The following is a 19,923-nucleotide window of genomic DNA, read 5'->3' as shown; positions in this document are numbered from 1 at the left end:
TGAATTCATCTTTAAGCCCTTGTTATTTCCCCAAGATAATCCCAATGTGTGAAGGTCCTTCTCTTTTAGCTTACCATGCTTTGCTTCTTTTGCATCTCTCAAATTCTCCAAGCATTTGATGTTCAGCTTACCCCTTAGTTTCAGGCAATTGAGTTCTCTTATGCATGCCCACTATATATATTGGTACTCTCATTAGCACCTAAGTAGTTAACTTGCCAATTCTGCAGTGGATATGATTTCAAATATTGAAAGTTACAAAGAAAACTTGGGATAAATGTTGCATATATAATCGAGTTTTACAATTTTTACCGTCAGCGTTCCAAATTATTAGAGGCAAAAAATTACATCCAGGTTTCAAGATTTTGTTGCCGGTTAGAGCTTTGAAATTCAGTCAAAGGCAGAATACTGAAAATATACCACTACAGAATAGGCACAACATTTTCGTTGCTTTTACCATTTTAGTATATCTTATTTCATTCTAAAAATTTAAATTTACTCTTAATTTGTGTAGCATTCATAAAATGTAACTCAGGCTAAAACATAAGATGCAAACAAAGAGCAATAATAGGACTTGATAATGATGGTGCTATGTCAAGGTGTATTATATTATCAATCCGCAATAAACAACTAAGTACACTTCCATTAAGACAAAATATTTCAATGTTTTTTAGGATTTTCTGAACTGACTAAAATTAACTTTCATGGAATTCTCCTGCAACAAAGGTATGCCAAGAGCTTTAGCCCTTTAGACATGCAAATTTCCCTATTCCTATCCAACCACAACTTACTTGAATTATATTTTTATGAAACCCTAATTAATCTTCCAAATGCAGGTACAAGGAGTCTTCCAGTGACTGTTTCAATCATCAACATTCAACATTCAATCATTAACAACAGTTCCAACTGCACAACAGAAGCAAAGATAAATGGTTGCTTAATTACCAAGAAAAGAATCCCCCATTCAGACAACACTTTCACATCTGTAAGATTTTGAATCAAGCCAAGCTGATTGAGTACAATCCCCGCGAAGAAGAAACCAAGTATCTGAAAATTAACCATAACATATGCTATATGTCATCTAAGAAGCTACCTCATGTAATAACAAAACATTGTTCTATGCAAGCATGGATTCACAAGTTTGTATATAAAAACCCACATTGGTGGACACATATGTATGGAAGTACATAAAATATATAAAAACACTCACTCCCTTTCCAAATGCATATGTATACAAGTATTGGCATATGATAATGAACGCACTTGCTGGTTACTGGAATATGGAAGAGAACAAACGATACAAACTAGAATTACCACCATTTGGAGTTCTAATAAGGATGCCAACATTGAACAATTTTTGAATTACTAGTTTACTCCAACACCAAAATCTAGATAAAAAGGGTACTGGAAAAATCAATGGATTCGCACTTCAATTTTAAACAATAACTTTGAAACTTTGGCTAATTCCATACTCTAGTTCTTGTTCAGGATTGAAAACTTTGACAAAAAAAAATTTCGAGAGAAATGCCAAAATTTTTTTCCAAATACATGACATAATTTGAATAGTTTAACATATTATTTTCTCTGAGTCTAATGGTACATTCTTTTTTTCTTTGGTCAATATTTGTTTATGTAACAAGCTTAAAAAAGTAGAGTCAAACATACATAACTAGAATTTTGTAACAAGATAAACATTAGCTTGAATTGTAATTAAAAAAAAAAAAAACTTGCATATATTATTTCAAGTTCCCCCATTGTTATGTTAATATGTTTCTCTGACTCCGTCCCTGTGTATGAGTTGGGATATATAGGATTGAATTCCTGCTAAACTTGTTTAAAAATTGGGACTTTCTGCTAAAGTTTGTTGAAAATTAGCACTTTCTGCTATGTTTTGTTGAATTATTGTCACTTTCTCAATTTTTTGTCGTGAAAAAAATTGGAACTTTCTGCGTGGGAATTTGACCAATGTTGCTTCCGTTTCTATGTGGGTTTGTGAGGTGCTACGAGGATGAAAGGCCCATGTCACAGCCTAGATTAGCACATAATCTATGTTCTTTATATTCCGATACCTTTGACAATGTTGAAAATCTTTCCGATGATTCGCAACTACCCACATCTACCCAACGTACCTCTGGTGCAAGCTCTGGAATTTCTTGAAGCCTCTTGCAACAATTCAAGTCAAGCATTGACAAGTTACCAAATTTGCTAATGCATGATGGAAGACAGACTAACACATGCAATTGTTTCTTGACAGGTCAAGTGTGGATCGATAATGTTGACAAGCAATCAAGAGTGACAAGAAAATCATGCACATTCTGATAAATTGCATTCTCCGACACTGAATACCTCTATCTTGGGAAGTACTAATGAGCCATGATTGTCATCCCAAGGGTTTGAATTAGTTGGAAGCAGCAAAGGAAGTAATTTTGCAGTCGAAGAAGCTTCAGAGTTAACCTTATTTGGAAAAGTAACAAGTTTTGGACACATACTTAGATTAACAACCTTTAGACGTTGCAATTCAAAAATGCTGCATGGCAGAGTTGCAAGGTATTTGTGTGAGATGTTCAAGAACCCTCAGGGCCTCAACTCGTTGGAGAGATAGCAGGCAACTTTACCATGATACCTTTAATTCTATTTGTTGCCTATAGTATTAGCAAAGCAAGTTAATTATTTATCGAATAAACGCATAAGTGTTTTAAAACTATGTATTTTTTTCATTAGGATTTTAAATATGCTACATCTTGTGCAAGAATGCAGAAGAATCGATCGACTACCTTTTCCTTCACTGGCCCTTGCTGTGGGGTGTTGGCCAGCTTGCCTTAACAAAATTAGATGAACATCATTCATTTGTCTGAGATCAGGAGTTTCTGATTAAAGGAAACCTGCTGGCTCTTGCAAAACAGTGCTTTTCTAATGGTTTCTTCCTCCTGCTCTTCCGTCCGGTTCTTCCTCCTGCTCTTCCATCCGGTTTATGGAATGTTTACCGAATATTCAGATTAATCTGGGCATAAGTTTTGAACCTAGGAAAAATTTAAACAAAATTCCAACCACACAGGAATGGATGGTACAAAGTCATCTTGCTTATCGCCGGGAATGCTTGAGGGTGGCACGATTGTCAATTGGCACCGCCTGGCTTGGTTCTCAGTTTTTCCTTGGCCATTCCATCTTGGCCCGACCTCTCCAAAACAAGATAATTACTCTCCTCTTATCTTTTACGAGAAGGACTTGCCTATCACGGAAATAGGAGAGGTGACATCCCTCCCTCTCATCTCTGTCTCTCTCTTGGGAGGGATACCAAGTCCCCTATCACTAGGACATGCAAGTTTTATTCATCTTTTACTAGTCTGATTATTGGTTCTGCGAATTTTGTGACTGAAGTCCCATTGCCTGATAGGAACCTACATTTGTTTACATGGGCATAAGTGAGAGAGTGGTTGATGCTTTTAGCCCAAATTATTTTACCCAAGCAGTTTCCCCACTTTCCTTTTCAGCCAGTTCTAGCTTGTAGTTATGTCCCTTGTGAATATCACACAGTGCATCTTCTTGCTAAGCATGCACTGTTTCCTGATTCTGTATGGGTTGAAGCCTACTTGCTATTGATGTTTCAACCCATATGAATAAGTATCTCTTTTCACACCAAAAAATACAAAACAAAGGTATTGTACAAATAGAAAGGATTTGGGTGCAGCCATGAACACAAGAAAACTCTGCATGATTACCATGTCTTTATAATGGAGTTCACAATTGTAATCGAGGATTGGCCATGGATGGAACATATTAAGCAGCCGATTCACTACAAATATAATATCATAAGGTGCCTTTGCCAAAGTAATCTTCATCACCAGTTTAAGTCAAAAAGCAAATACGCATCAGTCATCAAATAACTGCAAAAGGAATTTGAAACAAACGAAAAACCAAATAACCTGATCTAGCTGTTCTCATTTTATCAAACAGGTTTCACTTTCCCCAAAAATTTTACAACAGTAACAGAAAATTCCAGTATGCTATAATCCAAGGCAGTAACAGAAAATTCCGGTATGCTATAATCCAAGGCGGCATATCTGGGTTTTCTTGATGAGACCAAGATTGACCTGAATGAAAAAAAAATATATATATATATATATATATATATATATATAAAGAGAGAGTAACATAGGAAATCCCAATTCAGATTAATGGTAAATCAACATCGAAGCTTGAAGATGAGATGTAAGATGTTACCTTGTGTCCGAAAAGATCCCGTATGTTATTTATCTTATTGAGAATCATTGTTGGTCTGGTTCAAATTAAAATTCACAAAAGATAAGAATCAGTATATTCATAGTATTTTTCTTGCAAGAATCCATATATTTAGAGTATTAAGATTGCTCTTCAGAAATTCTTCACTTCTTAAAAAATAGTAGCAATGATCAACAGTAAATATACGTTTATTTGTACCTTTCGAGGGAGAGGCCCCATGCAATAACACGAACATCTTCTGGGAGTTCCATAGGAAGCAACATTTCAGGTCTAAACATGCCAGAATTTCCAATCTCTACCCATTTGTCAAAGCCTTCATGATAACTGATTAAAAACAAGGATAACTTTATCAAACTTCCAACTACCAGACAAGAAACACTTCCCACTTTATTGAGAAATTCATAAATTAGCACCTGAAAATCTCCATGCTAGGCTCAGTATATGGATTATAAGCTGGCTTGAAGCGCAGATCGGACATGCCTGAAAATAGAAAAGATGTTTCCAATCATAGTATTACACGATCTCCAACATCACAAGCACAAAAACCAAGAGAACAGCACAATGCCAGCCAGTGTATTACCCAGACGTGAGAAGAAGTCTTCGAGGACTCCAATCAAGTCACCAAGAGTAAGCCCTCGATCACACACCAAACCTAAAACAAGAAGCAGAAATTCAAACAGGTGATTGATTTGCAAAAACCTACTTGACCTAGTTAATCAGATCTATAAACCAGAAACAGCATTGCAACATGGATCTACGACATATCCTGAGAATGACTACTTTTACTCTTCTTCTATAGTTATGGTATTAAGGACCAACTAGTGCTCGAATTAGAAGATCAGTGCTCAGATAACTACCCAGCTTAAGAATTTAATTATACCAAATATTTGTATATAGTATAATGCAACTAAACCAGAGTGACCCGTTATGGCCTTGAAGTAGAAAATTGGATAGGCCAGGTGTGCTTCCTAACTGGATTGTTAACAATTTCAGGAACCAGGATCAAGATCGCTCACTTTTATTTTAATCCCTAAAATTAATTCAGTCGTTAATTTTATAGCACAGCCTGAGTTGAACAGAATTATAGACCTAGTAAATCCCTGTAGATACCTAACCAGCATATACATATAAACTGAATTAGACCTTCTATCTGGTGGAACTCTGCGAGATGAGTTCGATCTACTGCTTCATTTCTGAACACACGATCTATAGAGAAGTACTTCTTGGGTTCAAAGGGTTTCTGTGCACAATGCAAGAAAGAAACAATTAGGACTTGGAGACTGTGTGTGTGTGTGTGTGTATGTTTGTGTGCGCACAAGCATGTGTCTGTAGCCAGAAACTATTTCAAATAATCACAACATATAGTTCAAGATATATAGACATCTGTTGGGAAAATTAAAGAAATGTCTACCAAAACTTTAACTTTAAGTTGTGTGCATACTAATTAGGTCTTTTACTATGACAAAAATTCAACATCAAGGTTGAACACTTTTTAGTTTTGCATTAGCAAAATCATGGTGCAAGCAAATACCAACATCAGAAAGGCATTGTCAGAAAAGTAATTTTGCGCCAAGGCAGCATTAATTGAACAAACGGTTATGACATTAAACAAGAAAGAGCACAAGAAGCAGAAGGAAAGAAGAGGCTTAAGACATTAGGATTTGAAGCTGAACATAGAAGAGTTCCGCTTTAGTCATTTATAAAGAAAACAGCAATGTGAATATTGAAAAGACACATGAAGAGGATTTAGACAGTAAAAACTAAACACACCTGTGCTAGTGAGTAAAGCATCCTGGAGGAAACAGCTGTTGTGTGGGTTCGCAGAAGATTTTTGTCTGCTTCCTCTCTTTCCCAATCATATCCATATCTGCCAGGAAAAAATAAGATGAAAAAAATAGTTATTTTAAATCTTGTTCTTGTGGGGGTGAAAACATTAAAGCAAGTTCAAATGTTATACCCCCGGGACTGATAACCACCAGACTCATGCACACGCTTCACCCGCTCAACGTAATCTTCGGGCAATTCTTTGGTGGTTGAAGGAACTATAAATGAAAATGCCAGACAATTATCAGTTGGAAGCAAGATACAGAAGCAATCATAAAAAGGGAAAATGAAAAAAGTCAAAAAGACCTTTCAGGAAGAAGGTGTCATGCGAATCGCGGGCAGGATGTTGTTGGGGCTGGAACAGCGCATCAAAGTTCCAAAAGCTGCAAGTAACAGAAACTATTTTGAGTGTCTTACCATTAGTTAATGTATATATAAGGAGCTGTAAGCACTAAAATCCAAGGAAGAAAAATTTCAAAAAAGAAATACTCAATTTCACAGATATAAAGAAGAGATAGACAAATCCCTAAAATAAAGCTACTGAGTCCATTTTTCTTTTGGTTGAAAAATGCATTCAAATATATTCCAACCCATAGAATCGCATCTAGATTCCACAATCCACATTAGATGTTTTAGCAATATGGTTATATGTGATTGAATCGACAAGCCTATAAGTGCTTGACCAATTATAAGAAGCTATAATTGACAATGAAATAATTATAAAATAAAACAAGTTGGCTAAAAGTAAAGAGATAGGCCACCTGCTCTCAACATAATTGTTTGTAGGCATCTCCTCAAACCTGCAGTCAGTACAAAACACCAAATAAAAATGTCAGACATATATATCCACAATTCACCAGGAATCACACCAAGATGGACTGCTGTAGCCCGGGGGGTATATATGTATATGAGAGAGAGAGAGAGCACATAAATCAGTAAAATATTACACAAATCGGGTCTCACCCCATCTGTTGGAAAATACCCTTCAATTGTTGCCGTACCTGAAAATTGAGAGACTCAGTTAGTAATGTTATGCAAATAGGAAATTTATACAAAACAACTTGCAAAGAAAAAAAAAAAAATCTTGCTTATACCAGCGTACATACTGACATTCTGTAACCTAGTCCTCATCTAAGAAAAATATTCTGTTGTGTACAGCAATAGCTCAATTTGAGCACCTGGAGACTTTGGTGGGATAAATTATCCCATTCTAGCTTGGGTTGACTTTCAACCTTTTAAAACCTGCTCAAGTTGAAAGTCTGCTAAAACAAAAGAATCCCAAGTGATCCTTTTGCATCACTGATAAACCTATCACATCAAGCCCTTGCCCAGCTTGCAATAAAAAACTGTCAAGATGATATGTATCTTAACGAGTGTTTCTCATCAGAGGATACAAATCTACAAGAAAGGTCGCCAAACTTATTGGTACTAGATTACCAAACCAAAGGATGTGTTTTTATCTTCTTATTTTCTGTTGGCACGTATTATATAATCTTGTAATGCAGGAAATTTGCCCCTAATGAAATATACCTTTTTACCAGTTTTAAGCTACTTGAAATAAACTCATGTCTATAAAAAGATAATAAACAAAGGAAATTAGTTCCTTTCCTTGAGCAGTGGATGAAGATGACCAAACCAAATTACCAAAGCAAAGGATACCAGATTACCAAAGCAAAGGATGTGTTTTTATCTTCTTATTTTCTGTTGGTACAAATTATATAATCTTGTAATGCAGGAAATTTGCCTCTAAGGAAATATACCTTATTACCAGTTTTATGCTAGTTGAAATAAACTCATGCCTATAAAAAAATAATTAAAAAAAGAAAATTAGTTCCTTGCCTTGAGCAGTGGATGAAGATGACCACCTCCATTAGGCAGACCTTGAGCCTCGAAGTTATACTCTTTGAATTCTATTTCCTTCCAACTAGATTACAGAAACAATCATTTAATTCAATCAGAAAGATAAACTGCATATACCACCATTCCGCAATGTGCACACTTACAATCCACCAACAATAATCCATGTGTAGTCAGTATAATAGCCAGGACATCATGCATATCTAAAAAGGTGTCCCAAGAGTTAACATATGCTAATTCGTAATAACAAGGCTATAAAGAAAGCATCAGCACATCAGCTCATATAGGAATCGCAAAACATTGCTCATTTAGCTTAACTTCTTAAGAAATATGATTGAACTGGTGAAAAAGCTGTAGTCAGTATAGTAGCCAGGAAAACATTGAGTATGTACAACGGTTAACATATGCTAATTCATAATAACAGTGCTGCTCATATAGGACTTGCAAAACATTATCATTTAGCTTTAAGCAATATGGCTGAAATGGTGAAAAAGCAAAGGCATGATTATACTAAAAAATAATAAGCCAGTAAATACCTCTGCAGATTATCACGAGTCAAATCTGTAGCAGGTTTCTTTCTTTTTGGAGCATAATTGGGACCCTTTTTCACTGAGTAGCCCTTCCAAGTTCTATAACAAACGAATACAGAAAAAAAAAATTTAATATTCTGAGTAGCACATATAGAACCTTTGCAGGTGCAATAACCAGAAGCAAACTTCTCTGACATAAAATGAACTGCCAGAGTCGAAGAAATTTCATTGAAACCCACTCTGCAACCAAAAAAGGGAACCAAATAAGAAAAGGACACAAAAAGAATCTGATGCTTACTGTAGAATAATAAGCTTTCTTGTTTTAAGAGCCTTAATGGCATCTTGGTCCACGGCCTGCAATCACAAATAAGGAAAAGAAAATCCAAATGAATTGCTTGCAAATTAATTAAAGAGAGAAAAAAAGGAAATCATTCAAACAATGTAAGGATGACAAATGTGCATCACATATGATGGAGTGCGTGCGATAGTGTATTAAAAACCCTATCATGTCATTTTATGTAGAATAAACACAATGCAGCCAGCTCATTCAAATTACGATGAGACCCCACCTCCATTTGAGCGCTTTACAAGACAATGCCCTATTTCTAGCATGTTAAATACCCGCACCTCCTCAAGTTTTGATCAGTCCCCACCACAATATGAATACAGACATACCCCCATAATATCATTATGGGTACACATCAATGAAGCTTGGAGCTGAACATAAGTGCATGTGCATGTGTGCATATCATTGACGTTCTATGTGATATTATTGATGTTTGAAAATAATGCACCTGCCCATCTTGTATCTGTAGAAGCAAATCCTTGACTTTGTCATCCACATGTTGGATCTACAAAAAGTACAAAGAGATAATTATGATAAATATATTTAAGTAATAGGCATGATAGACACACAAATGAAACAAAATATGGTCATAGATAGCACCACCAGACACTTGGACCATTTTGGGATACAAATACAGCATGAATCACTTGAAATAAAAACCACGCAGCCACACACAGATAGAATGAAGCTGATGAACGTTTATACAAATATAAAATAAGAAAAATGAATGTGTGAAAATACTAATGCACCACATAAAAGAGACAATAACATCAGTCCATTTGACACCAAAATAAAGAATTAATCTTAAAAACAATCAAACAACAGGAAACATAGAGGCAACCATCAATAAACAGAAGAAAGAAGACCCATTGAAAAACAACTATAATTTTACAAAAATCATATTTTAGTGTATGCGAGTCATTTTGTTCCTAATAAAAAGTTCTTTGGCTGGATTGTCATCAGCCAACATGAAGGACTCCTGATTAAGAGTGTGTTCAAAGTGTAAAGTAAAAAACTATTCATAATTCTTGCCTAAATAAAATATAGACCCAGATTTGAAAGTAATTGAACAAGATAATTTTGTGGTAAATGGTGAAGTCATTTAAAATGACCAATCACTTTCAAAACCTACCCCACATCTGACTTAAAGTCAAATAATCAGAAGTTTCAGGCTCATAAAGCAGGACTGCAGGAGGAAGCCAAACTATTTGTACAATTGCAAACAAGAAATGTAAAAGAAAGGAAATTTTAACACAATACAAGTATCCATTGCTTCATCACCAATTATGCCCAAATACATCAATAAAAAGGCTTACTTATTTAGATGAATTGGAGCAAATTACTGGATTAGGATCAATTCCATAAAGCTAAAGCCTCTACGTAATATGTCTAAAACATTCTTAACAGATTAGTATTATTGAGATTTCATTAATAAAATGTTACCTTTCTGGTTACTAGTTGTTTTCCCATCTCCACCCATTTATTCTTTGCAGCCTGGGCACAAGCTATCTTGAAAACTGATGGATTGAAATTTCTCTGCATAAAACACCAGTTTCAACCACTAGACAAAGATACAATATAAAACCTATTATAAACATATGTAGCATCGAATGTTAATTAATCATCGTAACATGGAAACTACAAGCACGGGACATAATTGGATAGAACCACTAGGTCTTGCATCAGATCATAATTTCTAAATTAAAGGAGCAAGCAATAATAAACACCTGCAATTCTTCTTTTGAGATACCCTCTGGTGGTATGGCTAAAAACAGTTGCACTTCAGGAGATCCAGTAGCAGCATATGTCTGTCCTTCATCAGTAAGTACCCATGTCTCCCTTTTAATTTCCTGCAGATTAACAAGTAGCAAAAAGTATTCAACAGTAAGTATCCTCGTCAAGTCCACCATTTTACATCTGATAATCTAGGATTAGTAGTTGTACTTTCAATTATGTAAAACAAAACATGAAAATGTATTCCAACAAGGAATCAGAACTAACAATCAGAAAGAAATTCCTTTTGCAGGCAAATGTGAACTATCCCTCATGAGATTTGTTAAGTTGTAGCTCAAATTATCTGCACCAATACACCCACCACATAGCCCATGAATTCATATCCATGCACTGTCTGTGCCTCTATTTCTTTTTTGTTTTTGGCGGTAATATCAGTTTGTAACAAGTTTTTACATCTATTGGGGGGAAGATAACGAGTAAATGCAACCCAAATAAAGAAAAAAAGAAAGTACGTTAAAATTTTTGGGCATAAACTCTTTGTTAGTTTGGAACTAATAAAAATGCGCCATTACCATTCCTAATTATAGATTAGTATATAATACATAGTCATCAAATTTTCTCGGCAACCAAACTATTGTAGTTATGCAAAAACACTTTAAACAAATCCTCTTGTTGCTCACACTCAAATAATGGCGAAGAAAGTTTTAAGTACCTCAGCCTTGACGTATTTGAAACCATCGAGACTCTTGATAACGTTGACAATCACGTTGTGATCAATATTGCGTTCGGCAGCAAACTGACCTGAGTCTGAGATTTCATCATTCTTCTCCAGGTATCCTAGGATTGCCTCCTCCGCCATTGCCCGCACCTCCTCCGCCATTGCTCACTCGATTCTAAAGATTGAAAACCCAATAAAGATCTTGTACAGCTGATACTAGCTGATACTAGCTGATACTGTATATTTACGGCAGTAGTTTAGTTTTTCTGTTCTATTAGGAGATATTCCAGCTTAGTGCAAGCAACACATTCGCCATTAATTTCTGGCTTCTCAACAAAACAACGAAATCTGCCTTAAGCTCAATTTTTGTTTTTTTCCAATTTCGATATATGCTGAAAGTACGGTTAGAAAATGTAGCTCTTGTTTTTTTCTTTACACAGTTTTGATTTTTGAACAATAAAATTGTATGATGAAACAACCAGTTCAGGGAAAAGAAAGCAAAACCCTAATTAGCTTGAAAAGAATCTATGATATGAAAAGGGCATGGCCGAAATTATTAAAAAAAAAAAGCGAAAAAAAAAAAAAAAAAACAGTACTCAGAGATTAACAAAGAAAGAGAAGTAATAAAACAACTGAATAATACACTAACCTCTTCAAGTGACAAAAAGCTTGAAGAGTGAAACTAAGAAAAGAAGGAAGAAGAAGAAGAAGCAATGAATTGAAGAAGGGCCGTCGAGCCGAAGAAGAATAATATATGATGGGAGGGGGAGGGTCTGGGCTAGTAAGGCTGGGCCTGGGGACTGTTGCGTTAATTTTAAGGCCGAATGATACTTTCCTAAGGGCATGTTTATCTAAGGGAAATGAGAACGGGGGAATGGGAATTTCATCTTTGTGTTTATTAATATTTGGGAATCATTTTTGGAGAATGAGAATGGGGGAATGGAAATTTTATTTATGTGTTTACTAACATTTGAGAATCATTCTCATTCTCATTCATGTGTTTACTTAACAGTTGAGAATGTAAATGATTCTCATTCCCTTATTTACTAAACTTGAAGGGAAAAAAAAATGCATGTATGGCTCATTAAAATCAGGAATGGGAATTCCTGATTTTGGGGAATGAGATTCCTTAAAGGGGTCCAAAATGAGGGAGGGGGGATCGAAATGAAATTTTTATGTCCAAAATGCCCCCACATTTTTTATGAAAAATCAAAAATATCCTTTATTTTATCATTTAAAATAAATATTTAAATAAATATTCATCTTTTTGAATATTTATCATTTAAAAAATTGTGATTACTAAATATAATGGATTAAAAAAATTGTGAATATTAAATAGTTGATAGAAATAAATTGTAAAAAGTATTAAAATTGTAAATATAAATAGTTAGCAAATGGATTAATAAATAAAAATATTAAAATTGTGAATATTAATAAATACAAATATTAAAATTATGATTAATAAATATAATCGATTAATAAATAGTTTATAGAAATATAAATAGTAGTAAAATGAATATTTATCATTTAAAAAATTGTGATTAATAAATAACATCTAAAATATAATGAATGTTGTATAAGGGCATTTTAGTAATCAAACTCATTTTTATTATGATTCCTATTAGCTAGTAAATACATTTATGGAAATCAATTGTATTTTAATTCTCATTCTTAACAGTTAGTAAACACGTTAATGAGAATGACTGATTTCGATTCATGTTCATTCTGATTCCTATTCATTCCGATTCCTTCTCATTTTGGTTCATTCTAATTCTTTTCATTCTGATTCCTTCTTATTCATGTTCATTATGATTCATGTTTATTTCGATTCCTGTTTATTCTGATTCTTGTTCATTTCGATTCCAATTTAGTAAACATGATTTAAGTACTTTTAAGGGCATGTTTATCTATTGGGAATGGGAATGTGAATGGATGGAATGAGAATGATTCTCATTTCTATGTTTACTAATATTAGGAATACATTCACATTCTCATTCATGTGTTTACTTTACAGTTGAGAATAAGAATGATTCTCATTCCCTTGTTTACTAAACTTGGAGGGGAAAAGAAATGCACGTGGGGCCCACCAAAATTAGGAATGAGATTCCTGATTTTGGGGGAATGAGATTTCTTAGGGGGAGTCTGAAATGAGGGAAGGGGAATCAAAATAAAATTTTCATGTCTAAAATGCCCCCACATTTTTTTATGAAAAACAAAAAATATCCTTTATTTTATCATTTAAAATGAATATTTAAATGAATATTCATCTTTTTGAATATTTATCATTTAAAAATTGTAATTAATAAATAGTTTATAGAAATATAATGTATTAAAAAATTGTGAATATTAAATAATTGATAGAAATAAATTGTAAAAAGTATTAAAATTGTGAATGAGACTTACATGTCCCAGGGATACCTATAAGTGTGGTATCCTCATCCTCCTCCCTATCTCTCTCCTCTCTCTCTTTGTCTCTCTCCCTTTCTCTCTCCCTAAGGATACCACTTGTGTGGTATCCCAATGATAGGTAAGTTTTATTCTAAAATTGTAAATATAAATAGTAGTAAAATGAATATTTATCATTTTAAAAAATTGTGATTAATAAACAGCATCTAAAAAATATAATTAATGTTGTATAAGGGCATTTTAGTAATTAAACTCATTTGATTATGATTCTTACTAGTTAGTAAACACGTTTATGGAAATCAACTTTATTTTTTATTCTTATTATTAACGGTTAGTAAATACGTTAATGAGAATGACTGATTTCGATTCATGTTCATTATGATTCCTTCTTATTATGATTCCTGCTCATTCTGATTTATGTTCATTCCGATTCATTCTCATTCTGATTCATGCTCATTCTGATTCCTGTTCATTCTGATTCTTATTCATTCCGATTTCAGTTCAGTAAATATGCCCTAAAAAATTTTCAATTTGATCCTGTATTTTTATTTTTGGCAATTTTAGTCCAGTACTTTCTATACGATAGTAATTAATTTCAAATAGTTAACATTATTTAAATTGTTGACAGAAAATCTGACGTGGAATCACGTGTTTCGCACATGATTGGTATTTCGAACAATTTAGTCCTCTAGATGCCTATTTAAGCACATATTCGTCATTTAACATATTCAGTTTGATATTAAAACTTCTTATTTTTCCAAAATGATTGCATAGAATGGCGAGTATGACTTACATAGACATCCAGGTAGAGTAATATGTCTGAAATACCACTCACGTGCAAAGTACGCCAAATTTTTCATCATCAATTTAAACAAGGTTAACGATTTGAATTTACAAGACTGAAATTATCAAAATTAAAAGAACAAGATCAAAGTGGAAATTTCATAAAAATTACAAGGACCAAAGTATCATTTGGCCTAATTTCAAAGTATCTATTTTTAATTGTTTTAATTTTAACCTTTTTGTCTTCTTTTTTGGTCAAAATTTTAATCTCCTTGTTTATTTGATAACAGCTACATCCTACATGACCAAATAATTTTCGATTTAATTAATCTTTTACAGAGATGATCGTTGAAGGGTGATCTAGAAAATGAACGGTTTTGATCATGAGCTTACATAGTAAAACACGTAATTTTTATTGATTAATATGAGATTAGCAGAGATTTTGTTTGATTAGCGTTTAAACCAATCAAATCGTATGGCATTTGTCAAACCGCATATAATCGAGTAAACTGATGAAATCGAAACCCTACTTGGATATGGTTTAGCACCAAGGGATCATATACGGTTTGGTTTTCGATTTAATCAATTTAATCGATTATATGCCCAACCCTAAAGCTAATGGTCAGCCTCTTTGACAGATACCAATTTCTTATTTTAAATTAGAAATATTTAAAATGAGAATGATAAAATTGAAAAGTTCAAAAAATTTGTAGGAATAGAATATAGGTGGTGATTAAATTGTTAAATGTTAAGCATGTTCAAAGCAATCGGATCAAAAAGGCATTTAACAACATAAAGAACACTTTGCCCATTATTTTTGTGTCTCGCTATGAGTAGCAATGTAGCATAGATGGAAGGTTTTATCCTTGTGGTAGTTAGCACTTACAATTTGTTGCTTAGCACACGATACATGAATGGAAGAGTAATTCGTTAATATCAAATGATTGAATTAGTAAATCTTTAGAAAGAGTTAGAGACTGTGCAGCACAATGAACAGGCTGTGATGCCAGAACATTCTTTTTACTTAAAAAAATCATTTTGAAGCATGCTCAACATGTTTAAAAATCTTACAGAAAGAAACACTGTCCCTTGCATTTCATCACTTACAATGACTCAATGACAAAGATTAGGGTATCACAGACCAACAATACAACCTCTTTAAGATCCATGCATGGATCTATTATTTTTCCACATTATCAAAAAGTCAAGAACGCGCGAGTTTGGTAACTAGGAAAGGACCATTGGTGGAAAATCAGCGATAGAGGCTTTCAGATCTGAGGTTCTCAGCAATCTCAGTCTCCCAACGGTCTCCATTCTCAAGCAGCTTTTCTTTGTCATAAAGAAGCTCCTGCAACAAGGGCAGACAGAAATCCATGGATCAGTTGTTAGCCAAAGTTACTAAAATAAAGGTAGAAAGATAGAATTAGTTGCTTAAGAAAGGATGCTCATTAACCTCATGAGTCTCTGTTGAAAATTCAAAGTTCGGTCCTTCTACAATGGCATCAACTGGACATGCCTCTTGACAGAATCCACAGTAGATGCACTTTGTCATGTCAATGTCATACCTGAAAAACTAGACAAGTGTTAGGGGAAGATTGAGAAGGAGAGGAGGGGGAAAAGTGAGAATGATCCTTCACCTAGTAGTCCTACGGCTACCATCTTCTCTTTCCTCAGCCTCAATTGTGATTGCCTGTGCTGGACATATCTGACGAACAACAACTGCTTTGTGAGTTTAAATGCTACATTCAGCTGCCAAAACCTTATTACATGATAACACATGAAGCTATCCCATTGATGATTTGCACAGTGAAATTATTCTTCAAATTCTACATGAGATTAAATTACATCCAAAGCAGGGGATAATAGATGCAGAACGCACACCATGTATATAAATATAAGTCTGCAAGCAGAATAATATGATATATTACGTGTGCACATCAAGAATATATCCTAATCTGGCAAGCAATTGGACATAAATGAGCCCGGCTGCCAAACAAGGCCAAAAATTCAATGTGGTTTCCTGAATGTGACCAGGAGCAGTGTTGCATGGCCACTAATCTCTAGGCATTGTCCAATATAACAAAGTAGGAACTGTCCATTGGCAGCTCAAGGAGTACATATCAACAACAAAATAAACTCCGATGCAGAAAGCAAGTAACTGAAATGAGCTCCTATGAATTATCTAACCACGTTTAGCAGGCAGGAATGTTCACCATCATATCCTAAATTTATAAGGTCTGCTTCTTAATTCATATTTCAAAACCTAGAATAGCCAAAACAAGGTTTCAACACTTACAGCTTCACAAAGTTTGCATGCAATGCAACGCTCTTCTCCTGTAGGATATCTCCGCAGGGCATGTTCACCACGAAAACGGGGGCTCAAAGGGCCCTTCTCAAATGGATAATTGATCTGCAAAGCAAAAGATGGATGTCATAATTCACCAGGAAAAAAGTAAGGAAAAACAAAATGGAAAATGTGTGTAGGAAGACACTTACAGTAACTTTTTTCTCAAAAAAGTACTTAAGCGTCAGCATCAGACCTCGAACCATTTCAGTGAGGAATAACGTGTTTATGCTTCGCTCGAAAACTGCAGTTATTAAAGAAAATGAGGCTATATATTTCACATGGCCTACAATACAGTAACACCAAACTAAGAACAAAAATAATGGTTCTTTCTTTCTTTTTTATTTAGGAGAAGGGATACCAGAACTCCAATCCTTGGAAATCTCCTTTGCGAGTTGCTCTCTTTCCTCATCCTCTGCAGTTGGCATAAACATAGTAAAAATGAATTCTAAATAAGTAAAATCATTTACAACATGATGTTGTTGAAGATATCTATATAATTTTATCTTAAATTATCATTGTTCCAAAACCACATGACCCCTGAGAATAGCAAACCTTTTATCGTGGAGTAGTAGAATTCACCCTCTGCAGTTGGCATAAACAAATAATTAAAATGAATTCTTAAAAAGTAAAATTATTTACAACATGATAAAGCACCTTATACAGCCACATGATGTTGAAGATATCAGTATAACAATATCTTAAATTATCATTCTTCCAAAACGGCATGACCCCACAGAATAGCAAACCTTTTTTAGTGGAGTAGTTGTGTGAACTGGATCGCGGTCCATAGTAGTAAGAACCCTGCAATGCTTGCCCTGGTACAGCCTACACACAAACCAAAAAATAGACTGTTAAAAAAAGAATATGAAACAAGCATACATAAACCCAAAGTTCTAGGAAGGCCCTCCAGATAATTATACTAAAATGAAAACAGATATTAAAAAAACGAAGAAAAAAGTTTAGTCTAGGTTCATTAGATTCCATTTAAATATTTCACTTTTTCAGCATTATGATTCAAAATCATGACAATAATCTTACATGTATCTAGTAGAATTTTAAATCTACAAATTCTCATTTCATTAAATTTTTACATTTGATCTAACCTCTCTCTTCTTTTGTAAAGTTCTGAAAAGTATTAAACCATTAAGGATGATAAGGTTTTTTTTTTTTTTTTTTTTTCAAATTAAAGAAAGATAAGGAAGAGAGATGAGAAAGGAAAGAGAAGAGAGAGAGAGGAGAGAAATAATAGATAGAATTTTTTTTAAGATAAAACTAAAACCGAAGGTAAGAGATGGATATTCTAAACCCATACTCTTATATAGGTTTTTTCAGACGGTAAAATTCATTGGTGTACCTAATGAAATGACAATCGTTGGATTCCACTGATTTCTAAAAAGCCCATTCCAAGGAATAGGTTTAGGATTCTTAAAACCCCATCCCACAAAACAAACACACCCTAAATCTCAATAATCCAGAATTCTTCTAAGCTCCTTTGATAAGCACCAAAATCCCCCTAATTCTCAGCACAGATGATTTCTCGAGACGTGCTCAATTCTTTGATTTCTTATATGTTTCATGTCCTGTAAGTACAATTGTTTGTATAATAACTACTAACTAATACTTGTGGAGTTGTGGTGCACCACATGCTTTGTTCATGGATCATCCACATGCAATGAAACACCCATGTTTTTCCATTCAGACTAACCCTATATATGTCACTGGGCATGTATTAAGAAAGTGAATAAGAATATAAAACAGGTATATCCACCTCCTTAGTGCAAAAATTAGGTTTCTAACACAACTCCAAAGCTCACAAAAGGCATAGCACATTCAGAGAGCAAAAATTGGTCCATCTATAACCAAATCAATACCCAACCAAAAAACAAAGCAGTTAGCTTCAAACCCTTTCTATAACTAACTGGTATTAAAGCTCAAATATAGTGGCAGCTATATTAGATTTTAAGCAAGTAAAAAAATAATCAATATAATTATGTAACAGTAAAATCTAGAACTAAAGAAATAATCACTCAAAACTGGAGCTAATGATATCAGAAATAAATAAAAATCAGGTTTTGAATCGAAGTTCTTTTTAAAAAAAGAGCTCAGTTCTTCTCAAACAAATCAATTAATTGTACTATGCTTCTGATCCGAGAAATATGGAAGGAGTAAAAAGCTGGAAAATTTAACTCTGATAGGTGGCTAAAAGCGAATATCAATATTGAACCTTCGAAGTTTTGTTTTCTTCACCAATTTTCTCAGCAACCGAACGGAAAATAAGAAAAGCGCAGTTAGGGCAGGGGATAAACTTACAAGCTGTCTGGCGCGGAGAGCCTGAAGAGATTTCCGAGCTAAGATCGCAGCCATTGCCGATGATGGCTGAGTCGGTTGGGTCTTCTTCTATGCGACTCGGGTTCGATTTGGGAACGTTGAGAAAGAGGAGGGCAAGCAATGAAAATGGAACTTTGAGGTCCTCCTAGTTTCAGAGTATGTGTTCATGTGTCGCTCCGAGAGTCGTGCGAATGATCACTTAAACGGTGCGTTTAACCTGATGAAATACATGTTAACCTTTTTTATTTTTCACTATGCATCTTTATTTATTTAATAGCAAATTATAAAAAAATCAATAAAAAAATTTAATATTACAAATAGATCAATACAAAAATTTTTATCTCATATTAGTCAATGGTATATTTTAAGAAATTACATTTTAGTCAATGGCCCAGCCCATTTTAGTTACTAAGTTCAATTCACTTAATGATGTTATGTATTTTTGTGCATTAGAAAATATCAATTTGCCCATCTTTTTTCATTACTTATGTGCGTAAAATTATGACGTTACCCTTAATTTTGTTTAGAGTATAGAAATATAGTGCTTGTATATAAATGAGGTTTATGGTTTAAAATAGAGTTTCGGAGTTTATGGCTTAGGGTTTAAGTCTCAAGTTTTGGGCAGCCCAAAACTCGGGAGCTAAACGCTAAGCAGTTTTGTTGCATAACAGTCAAATACAAAATTATTATAAATCTAAATGAATAGTAATATATGTTTATTAATTTATTGTAATTCATATTTTTTCATTTTGGTTAATAATAACTAAAAAAAAATTATGAAAAAATACATTAATTAAAATGCAATTGTGCAAAT

The 19,923-nt window shown here is 33.9% G+C and overlaps 2 protein-coding genes across 3 annotated transcripts; both read right to left on the bottom strand.

Annotated features, from left to right (window-relative positions):
- Positions 1-3,705: 3,705 nt before the first annotated feature.
- On the bottom strand, positions 3,706-12,040 carry LOC147276956 (phenylalanyl-tRNA synthetase, putative / phenylalanine-tRNA ligase). Of its 2 annotated transcripts, XM_086253471.1 has the most exons (19): positions 11,895-12,040; positions 11,240-11,420; positions 10,521-10,643; positions 10,237-10,329; positions 9,242-9,298; positions 8,746-8,801; positions 8,454-8,546; positions 7,900-7,984; positions 7,024-7,061; positions 6,822-6,860; positions 6,367-6,443; positions 6,194-6,278; positions 6,007-6,103; positions 5,380-5,476; positions 4,817-4,888; positions 4,650-4,716; positions 4,435-4,560; positions 4,219-4,273; positions 3,706-4,088 (listed from the first exon to the last, which is right to left on the bottom strand). In XM_086253471.1, exons 2-19 carry the CDS (start codon positions 11,405-11,407, stop codon positions 4,038-4,040), a joined length of 1,479 nt encoding a protein of 492 aa, XP_086109597.1. In that variant the 5' UTR covers positions 11,408-11,420; positions 11,895-12,040; the 3' UTR covers positions 3,706-4,037. The 2 variants fall into 2 exon arrangements, with proteins under 2 accessions (XP_086109597.1, XP_086109595.1); XM_086253469.1 differs by lacking the exon at positions 11,895-12,040 and having other exon boundaries at positions 11,240-11,481.
- Positions 12,041-15,414: 3,374 nt separating this feature from the next.
- On the bottom strand, positions 15,415-19,266 carry LOC147276955 (uncharacterized). The gene is made up of 9 exons (XM_086254175.1): positions 19,092-19,266; positions 17,528-17,606; positions 17,334-17,363; positions 17,140-17,193; positions 16,931-17,022; positions 16,731-16,844; positions 16,072-16,139; positions 15,888-15,999; positions 15,415-15,782 (listed from the first exon to the last, which is right to left on the bottom strand). The coding sequence occupies exons 1-9, from the start codon at positions 19,143-19,145 to the stop codon at positions 15,687-15,689; spliced, it is 699 nt and encodes a 232-aa protein (XP_086110301.1). The 5' UTR covers positions 19,146-19,266; the 3' UTR covers positions 15,415-15,686.
- Positions 19,267-19,923: the final 657 nt, after the last annotated feature.

Source organism: Dryas octopetala, chromosome 8 (assembly GCF_963921425.1).
Source record: "Dryas octopetala chromosome 8, drDryOcto1.1, whole genome shotgun sequence".
Classification (NCBI taxonomy): domain Eukaryota; kingdom Viridiplantae; phylum Streptophyta; class Magnoliopsida; order Rosales; family Rosaceae; genus Dryas; species Dryas octopetala.
This window is presented reverse-complemented; position numbering and strand designations above follow the sequence as displayed.